At 46.3% G+C, this 9,616-nt stretch overlaps 1 protein-coding gene across 16 annotated transcripts in view; it reads right to left on the bottom strand.

Annotated features, from left to right (window-relative positions):
* Positions 1-5,854: 5,854 nt before the first annotated feature.
* Svil (supervillin) overlaps positions 5,855-9,616 on the bottom strand; it is a 199,800-nt gene continuing 196,038 nt past the window's right edge. For 12 of the 16 annotated variants that reach the window (XM_029472009.1, XM_029472012.1, XM_029472020.1 and 9 more), the window contains 4 exons: positions 9,030-9,173; positions 8,032-8,156; positions 6,882-7,037; positions 5,925-6,791 (listed from right to left, as the gene is read on the bottom strand). In XM_029472009.1, coding sequence (XP_029327869.1) covers positions 6,705-6,791; positions 6,882-7,037; positions 8,032-8,156; positions 9,030-9,173 — 512 coding nt within the window. In that variant the 3' untranslated portion in view covers positions 5,925-6,704. Of the gene's footprint in view, positions 6,792-6,881; positions 7,038-8,031; positions 8,157-9,029; positions 9,174-9,616 lie in introns of all 16 variants that reach the window. The other 4 variants (XM_029472014.1, XM_029472015.1, XM_029472022.1 and 1 more) reach the window with 1 other exon arrangement.

Genomic DNA, 9,616 nt, shown 5'->3' with positions numbered 1-9,616 from the left:
ATCCTCCACTCTGTGCACAGTCAGACTCTTTTAATCAAGTGAGGTAGGAACAAGACTTCTACCAGAGCTATGCTCCTATGATTTTGGAGGCATTTCAGCTCAGCAAGGGGAGATTGCAAGATTGTTTTTGCCTTTGGCAAATCCTTAGTGAGATCCAAGTTCCCCGTGCTAGAAACAAATCAACTAGAGGCACTGATGACGAGGGCTTAGGAAGGCCTCACCCCACCCTATTGCCTGGCATTTCCTTTGGAAATGGTGACTCTGGTTTGTGCTGGAGTGACATCTGGGCTTTTGCCAACCAGTCACAGCTCCACCTGCTGGCCTCCCAGCGCTTAGTGCAGTAGACTCTAGGCTCAAAGTCAGTGGTTTCATCTTGCCTCTTCAGTGTTTCTTTTTCCTTTGCAGGTTCCACTTGGGACTTTCGCTTCTCCAGACCCTCAGCTGATGGGTTATTTAGTAATTTTTTAAAAAAGAGTATAAATCTGTTAGATGGCTATTTCCACAAACACGTCATTCAATTCTTGTCCCCTCTGGATTAAAACTAGACCTATTGTGATCGAATCTTTGACTGCCCATGGGAGCCAGAGGTCTACGAGTGCCCATCGGAGCCAGAGGTCTACGCCAGAATAAACAGATTAGTTTCTATCTTGAGCGCTCTGTGGAGCTCTTCCCGGGTTGGCGGCAGGGGCACATCTGTTTGCACAAGCAGACACTCAGAGCCAGGGCTTATTTGGAGTGGCTGAGGAAAGGAAAGGGGATGGTAGACCTCTCAGGGTGGGCACAGCCACTATATACATCTGTCCATCCTGTATCCCCTTCTAGGGCTGACAAAATACCAGAGAAAACAAGGTTGGGAAGATTTATTTTGGCTCACGGTTTTAGGGGTCCACAGTCATGTGGCATTAGTGCTTGTGGGCTCATGCATAGTGAGGAGAAATGCCATGATAGAAAAGCAGGGCTGAGGAAAGCTGCTCACCCCACAGCAGGCAGGAAGCGGGAGGAGGAGAGGAGAGAGGGACAGGAACAAGACATCTTTCAAAGGTTTGCTCCTGTGACCCAATTTCTGCACAAGACCCCAGCTCTTAATTACCATCCAGTGTGAGCTCCATGGGTTAACCCATTGACCTCAGTGTCTTGGTGATGGATAGTGCTACCAGCTAAGAACAGCCTCGGTATATGAGCCCCTTTGGGACACTTCATGTTCAAGCTGTAACAGCTACAGGGTGAAGTGTCTTATCAGTATCATTTCCTCCTTCAAAAAAGAGATGGAAGTGTGCCCAGTTGTTCTCTCAAATGATAGAACTGAATTCTAAACTACTTCCCTGCTGACAATTTCCAGCCAAGTCCAGGCAGCATAGCCCAGCTTCTCATTTCATCTCCCTGCCCACTGAGAAGTTTGGATCCTCTAAGTAGCAGCCACTGGGAGTTTAAAGGAAGGCCGAATCCTTCTGCACTGGATGCTAAAGCTGAGGCGAGCTAAAGTCTTCCCTTGCTCTACCTATCAGCTTCCGGGGGGGGGGTTCACTCTGCAGTCAGTTTCCAGAGGCTGCTGCAGTCCTGTGCAAGGATTCCCCTACTTCCCACCACCTCACATATGGCCTGGTCATTCTCTAGGCAGAGCCAAGATGTGGCAATGTGTCAGTGAAGTGCAGAGTCCTGGGGGTGGGGGTGGGGGTGGGGGTGGGGCAGTGGTAGACATCTGTTGAGAAACACACACAATGGCAGATCACCAGCTGAGTTCCTGCCCAGACAACTTCTACACATTGCCTGCTGACGGGCCCAGCCCTGAGCCTGAGCCCTTGGAAAAGTTGATCCTTTAGGGATACTGGGCCATTAGTGGGCACTCCATCTTCTCCTGTGACCCAAGTCACTAAGTGATCCAGTGTAAGTGGACAAAGAATTTCCAAGATTGTGTCCTTCCTGCATTATTCAACAGCTACTGTGTGTCAGCACAAGGCTCTGCAATATGCAGTCTTTCATCCTTCTGTAGTATAGGAGCTAGTTCTTACCAACTTGTGTGTAGATGTGACTAAGGCAGAGGAGCAGAGATGTAATGGCTACGGTGATATCCAGATAACAAACATGGCTTTACTAATTCCATGAGATTTACGAGTAGATGGTTTATGATAGTTTCCAGACTGTACAAGTCAGTTCTAACACTGTGTTGCAGGAAATATTAAAAAGGAATGGCAAGTTGCTGTGCTACGCTGGGCACCGGTGGGGCACATGGCTCCAGTGAGGTGTTCTCATCTCTCTGGCCCAGAGCTCCCGAGACGTCTCCACCCAATTTGCCAAGTTCCCTTGGCAGGTTACTGCCATGCCAGTCCCATGCAATGACGCCCACCTTGCGGTTAGCAATCACAATTCCCAGTAACCCGGTAACTCTAGAAGCTTATAATTAATCAGTCAGATTTATATATCAATAAATTCTCAATTCACAAGATGCCCACATAATAATTTCAGAGCCAATTGATAATGATACAAGCACACAACTAGATTAGACAAGTTGCCTCAATTATTCTATCTCTATATGATATTCTAGCTACCTGTATTTAAAGCCACATGAAATCTGACTTGTTCTTCCTCCATCTTCCTCCTCTCCTCCCTGTGTCTCTCCCTGTCTCTACAACTCATAGCTCTGCTTCCCTTCCCCTGTCCAATCACAGGCTTCTTGTATTAATATTTAAATTAACAGGACAGGGAAAATCCTGCTACAATAACATCCATAAGGGACTTCCAGAAGTCTATGGCATAGAATGTCCAGGACATTTTACACAACTCTGATTGAGACTGTGAGAGAATATCAAGGATGAGATGTGTTGGACACTACTTTCTGTGAGTTGATATTGCACCCATTCTGGGGTCCCCAAATCACAGTCTTGCCATATATGTCAGGCTGGCCTTCAACTCATGATCCTTCTGCCTCCACCTCCTGTGTGCTGACACCACAAACCTGCACCACCAAATCTGGCTTTGGAGATTTCTTTTTAATCCTAGCAGTGTGGCGGAGAAGCTCAAGAGAACACCAGTTCATTACTAGATGTGAGGACACTGGGCTGTTTGCTGTCTGACCCCAGCAATGAGCCATGTGACCATGGCCGTTCCCCAGTCTAACAGGCACAGCAGATCTGTAATGTGCTTATAGGAACACTTTTTTCCCACTCTTCCCAGTGACTTTTGATCTCATCCTTTGACATATCTGTGGCAGGAGGTGTGAATCACCCTGGTAGCCTGCCTATGATGGAGCAAAACCAAGCATGTGTGCATTTACTCTTTGAAAGCATGAAGTTGGCATGGGGAGATGCGTCAGTCAGTAAGGTGCTTAAGGCAACAGCACAATGACCTGAGTTTAGACCCCCAGAGCCTACGTGAGCACATGTCTGTGATCCCAAAGCTGGGGAGGCCGAGGCAGGAGGATCCTCAGGGTTCACTAGACTGTCAGTTTAGCCTCTTTGGTGAACTCTCAAGCTGAGGGAACCTGTCTCAAAAGTAAGGTGCAGAGTGATTGAGGAAGATACCTGATATCCACCTCTGACCTCCACATATGTGCATTCATACACAGACACACATATAAACATTATATATATATATATATATATATATATATATACACACACACAACATATACATGTTTGCATACATACACACATATATATGCAAATACACACATATACACATAGACATATGCATATACATACACACATATACACACATATATGCATATACATACACACATGTACACACATATATACATATGCATATACACACATATATTATACATGCACATATACATATGCATATACATACAATGCATATGCACACATATATACATACACACATATACATACACATACATATGCAAATACATACATATACATATGCACACACACACATATATGTGTGTATACACACACAGACACACACACACACACGTATAGGTATCCATATTTCACATCCTCAGATCCAACCAACCACAGATTGAACAGATGCTGACTTAGTTGAACTCAACATGTATAAGCTTGTTAGGGTCATTATTCCCTAGACAATCCAGTGCTATGGCTATTGACACAGCTCCTTCTTGGCCTTAGGTATTCAAAGTCATCTTGAGATAAAGTCCATGAAGCTATGAGAGGATTTTGAAATTTTTGACACAGAAGGCTCTGACCCTGAGAGTAGGAAAGAGACAGTCAGCTGGGGTCCAGGGCGGTGTTCATTCAGAGGCCACCATCAGGATGATGGCTCATGACTGTGGATAACATTTAGTAAAGGTCCTGGCACAAGAGTTTAGAGCAGTTTGGGACAACTTGGCTTTGAGGGGTGTGCTGATGACTGAGACGTGTCTTAGGAATTACACTCACTCTAGCCACTGCTGTTACTCTCTGTGACAGCCAAGTCCAGGTGTCAACTTGACCAGATGGAGAGTACTAACCTGGTTGAGCGCTGCTTTGTGTCCATAAACAACTTTCAGAGGAAAAAGTGTATCAGCCTGAACACTGAAGGAGATGCTCTGGGTAGGGAATCTCTCTCTCTCTCTCTCTCTCTCTCTCTCTCTCTCTCTCTCTCTCTCTCACACACACACACACACAGCAGGGACACTGGTCTTGTGCTCAGAACTCCAGATTCTGTGCTCTCTGGGCTCTAGCCTTAAGCTGAGAGGGACATGCACTGGTTTCCCAAGTTTTGAAGGCTCAGGCACAAACAGCTAAGTACTAGTTTTCCAGGGGCTCCAGGTTGCACATGGCCTGTGGGGAACTCAACAGTCTTTCCTGTCCCATGGGTCTAGCCCATTATTTTCCATCCATGCATGAATCATCCAGATACCTTCTACAGAGATATTTGGTTCTCTCTGGAGAACTTCAATTGTAGCCCTGTATCTGAGATCCCTGTTGACTTCCAGAGCTGGCTGCAGATGCTGGCAGACCTGTCTCTCTCTGACCCTCTTAAGGTTGCTCTAATGGCTACAAACATCCCTCCTTTGCTGCTATTTGGAAGATGCACTCTGAGCCCTCCCCTTTCCATCATTTCTGGGTGCATGACTCCATCATGTTACTTCACTTCTGTGCTTTCCCATTTCAGCTTCCGTCACAACAGCATCAGCACCAGGTCCACTGCATTGGGCAATTTTCAAAGCCCGTTTCCTCCATCCCTGACCAAGGATCTGTGATGCTGGAGATGTAGTTTTTGTCTCCTTTCTTAAGAAAGGAAGGCAGGAAAGTTTGGTGACTGAACAGCATCACACAATTATAAAGCTGTGGGTGCAGGAGCAGCTGACAGGCTCCAGACTTGGTATAGTCACACAGTAGGGCATGGGAGAGGGCTAGGAAGTTAACAGACATGTTAAACTAGACTAAGCAGTTGGTGACAGGCAGAGTTGTAACAACTCAAGGTGCATCTGCAGTGCAGGTTCAACTCATGGTTTTGTCTTTTTTCAGTTTCTAGTAGTGCTGGGCATTGAACCTATGCCTCACACATGCCAAGCAAGCACTCCCCACCGAGCTATTTACCCTAACTCCATAGTTTATATTTTAACACCTTAAACATCAATTCACACTTGGAGAAAAGGCACTGAGCTCTTAAGATGATCTAAAACATCTTAAAATGTTAAATACATACTTGATTTATATGTGTTATATCGATGCAGCTGTGGTATTAAGAACATGTGCAGTGTTTAGAGCAAATTTATGGGTCAAGTGTCTGCCAGGTCTATTTAATCTTATACCCTGCCCTTCGTTGAAGTCCAGAGTCTCAGGAGTTGGCACCAATGCAGCACACTAGTGCTTGTTGGACAGCTACATAGTTCCCCCCCCCCTCGCCCCCGAACAGGCTTGGAATTCAATGTGAACTGATCAGTGAATTGGGATTACTTTGATATTTTATTTTGGGATCCTGTGCCACAAAATGACATGTGTAATGTTTACAATGGGTATGAGAAATTGAGATGTTTTTATTTCTACTGAGAATAAAGCTGTAGATAATATTCCAAACCAGCATCAAAAAAGCAGGGCAAACTTTTCTGTATATAAACTGTACATAAAACAAGGCACTATACATTTCTGGGGGGAGACATTAAGGTAGAAAGGTTGATTCTTCAGAGTTCACACTAGGAATACAAAGTCTTTGTTTGCCTTAGCACCGGAAGCAGAACTTAGCACAAGCCAGACCTAAGGCTGAAGGAGGCACTCCTGAGCACGGGGCAGACTGGTGTAGGCTTACCTCGACAGAAGCGACACGGTCCTCTACTTGGTAATATTGTTTTGACACCAAAGAAAACAGTTGCAAGTGAATGAATACATATTGCTTTGTTAAATACATACTTGATTTATATGTGTTTATATAAATATATATATATTTAGAATTCACAAACTATCAAAATAACACTTTATAAAGAGAATTGCTTTAAAAAAGGCAATGCTGAGCCAGACCAGAAGGGTAGGGCTGCAGCGGCCACTGAGGCAGCACTTGGCTGAGGGGAACGGAAGAGACACTTTTCTTTTCAGTTCACCTGAACTGTGGAAAAGAGCAATCAGAAGAGTTCTCCTATACATTTACAGAATGCTCAACTCTAGAACAAGCTGTAGGTTTTGAAAAACTCTGATTCAAAAATACTTTCTTCTTTGACAGAAAAACTACTAGTCCAAATATATATCTCCATTCATTTCCTGGTCTAGTGGCAGCGACTTCTCTGTGGCCCCGTCATCTACCCCTCAGAATAGGCCCTTTGATTTCTTCAAGTTCACTTGCTTCCATGTGGGCAGTGCGTTGAATTCATCTCTGGACATGTCGAGTGCAAACTAGAAGAGATGGAAAAACACCCAGTGAGTGACTGAGAAAAAGGATGCTCTCCCAGTGTGTCGTCACCATCCCACACGAGGGTCACTCACCTCGAAGTCTTCATCTGTGAGATAAATCTCAAGCTTTAGAGGGTCTACCCCCTCTGGGAGTGGCCTGGCAAGCAGATCTGCCAGTGGATAGATGGTTTTACAGAGCTTGGCTAATACATCTTCCACCAAGGTGATCTGGTTGGAAACTTCAGTGTCCTGGAGACGGAGCAGAGTACATTTGAGCAGACAAGTGCTATCACTGGAGCATACACAGACTCCCAGCTCTGCCCTACCTACGGCCTGGGGAGGTCTGAGTAAGGCGTCACTCCACTGTGGAGTGGGGGCTCTGGATGCCCAGGAATTACCTCCTACCCTTCATAGCTTTTCTCCTGTACGAAATCAAGCCTGTTTCTGAACTACTTCCAGAAGTAAATGAATGAATGTTTAGGGACTCAGATTACCCATGAATGGACAACAGAGAAAGATTATTGGACCTGAAATCAAATCATTAGATGCTTCCACATAGTGGAGTTGGTTTGAACATATTTTAAAGTAATTACTTTCAGAAGAAACCATGCCCTCTCCCCTTCCCCTGGGACCCATTTCTTAATCCACAAACAAGGTAAGGGTGAGGGTGAAGCTGAGTAGGGGAGTCTGTGCCTAGAATGCATAAGGCCCTGGGTTATGCACACACACAATCACAGACAGACAGACAGACAGACAGACACGCACACAGTAGGGGGAGAGATGTTCTGGGAAAACCATCTTCATCCCTTATACTTGGGTCTGGGAAGTGCTGCTTCCCTTTGGGCAGTTGGATGGTGTGTGAAAGAGTTCAAGTTCAAGCTATGGGGATGAATGTCAGGGAGAAGCAGGTGTGGTGCTGAGCCCATTCGTGAATCACCCCTCACTTGGTGGCTCAGAGATTCGAGGCAAGTATTGTATGCCTCAGCTCCTACACTGGTACAATGGAGACAATAGTAAGATGAGCACTGATGTACTGTCCTGGTAATTAACTGAGAAATCAGATGTGCTGTGCCTTGTCAGTGAGCCTTAATGCTGAGTTTGCTCACCATCATGCACTGTTCCCCCATCTCCTGCCATGCCGATGAGCAACAATAAATGCAGAGATACCAGAGCAACCTCTGTCTTGGGCTTAGACTGAATAAGGCAGCTGCAATGCCTGTAGTCCTTGGAGCCCCAAGCTCACCATTTCTGTGATTTCAGCAATGTCTTCTCTGTGTTCCCAGCTGGGAAACATGTTGGTGAATGTCAGGGGCTCTAGCCCAGCATGAATAAGGTAAGACTTGGGGGGTGGCCTTTTGAGATTCTTTCCTGTGGGGACACAGAATGCACATGTCAGTGGACCCAAGGAGTCTGTCCTGCTTTTTCTCAGGCTCTTCCCATTTTCCTTCAGAACTCTTGACTTCCATGTTTAGAATGCGGATCACAAAATACTCAAAGCAACACACGGGTGCTGTTTATCTGAAAGGTTACTACCCCCCCCCCTGAACCTGGCAAAACGTTTCTGAACATTTTGGGGGGACAGAAGGCTGTCTGGAAACTCCCACCAGGTATGTCTGCTTCCCTTTCATTTGCTTGGAGGACAAGTTTCGAGAGCAGGTGACGGGCAATGGCAGCATCTTCCAGGTACCATGAGCATTTGGTGGGATTTGGAAGGCTGTTCACAAAGAGCTTTTCATGGCAAGAGTCAACTACAAACACACCGGGGCATTAAGAGAGCCAGTAAACTATCAGCACGTAGACAAAGCATTAGTTATGGGCATCCATGTTCTGTAAAAGGTCAGATTCTATGTGGATGCTAGGTAAGAAACTATGTTTCGGTTGCTGTTATCATTGGATATGATACCAAAAGAAAGGCTGGCGTTGGATTTTAGCCAGTTTGGGCCCAATGCTGGCACTGCCTGAAGAAAGAATGGTGCCATGGAGGTCACTTAGCCACTTACTCCCATGTTCAGAGTGGTGGCTGTGCAGGTGGTTCCACAATATACCTGTGGGTGGCCCTGCAGTTTGAAAGGGAAATATGGACTCTCCTTTGTTCTAGTAGCAGAGAATGTACTGATCCTAAGATTGTCAAGCCTCCAGCAGTTTAAGGGGGAGTGCTGGAGCCTTCTCAAGGTTGCAGGCATCTCAGAAAGGACATGGCTAGGCCTGTGGGGGCTTCCCACCCCTTTCTCTTGCCCTTACCTCGGCAATACTGCAGGACCGTCTCCATGGCACTCTTCCGGTCTGAGGCCCAGCGAATGCGGGCAGAGCCGGTTATCTTGTTTTCGGTGGGCCACCAGCCTTGCCAGAGGTACACCTCGTGATGGTTGTCAACAAGGAAGAGAGCTGTGAGGTAAGAGCAGAACGAGGCCATGAGGGACTCCTTCACTGCTCAGCAGAAGCCCTGCTGCTCTGCCAGCTGTGCACACAGTCCTCTCGCCAAGGTTCAGACTGATGGGTCAGCCGTCTCTGCACACTCATCCCTGAGCTTAAACTCTGAAGGTCCATAACCGTGTGAGGAGGTGACCCAAGAAAGGCCTCTTGGCTTCCCTTCCTTGCCCAGCTCACCCACAGATTGCTGGTGGCCTTTTCAAATGTTCAGGGCTCCGTTGTTAGCCACCTCTGGTCTCCAAAGAGCTCACATCTGGCTTGGCCTCCACCCTCACGATGGCCTGAGCACTGATGGTTCTTTTACAGGGACGTGAACTTTGAACAGAATCTTCCTGGCTCTTCTTCCTTGTCTTTAAGCCTCCGTCTGACTCTTGCTTTGTGGCAAATGCTATCCAACT

The sequence above is a fragment of the Mus caroli genome, chromosome 18 (assembly GCF_900094665.2).
Source record: "Mus caroli chromosome 18, CAROLI_EIJ_v1.1, whole genome shotgun sequence".
NCBI classification, from domain to species: domain Eukaryota; kingdom Metazoa; phylum Chordata; class Mammalia; order Rodentia; family Muridae; genus Mus; species Mus caroli.
The sequence above is the reverse complement of the archived record's forward strand: the minus strand, read 5'-3'. Positions and strand labels throughout refer to the sequence as shown.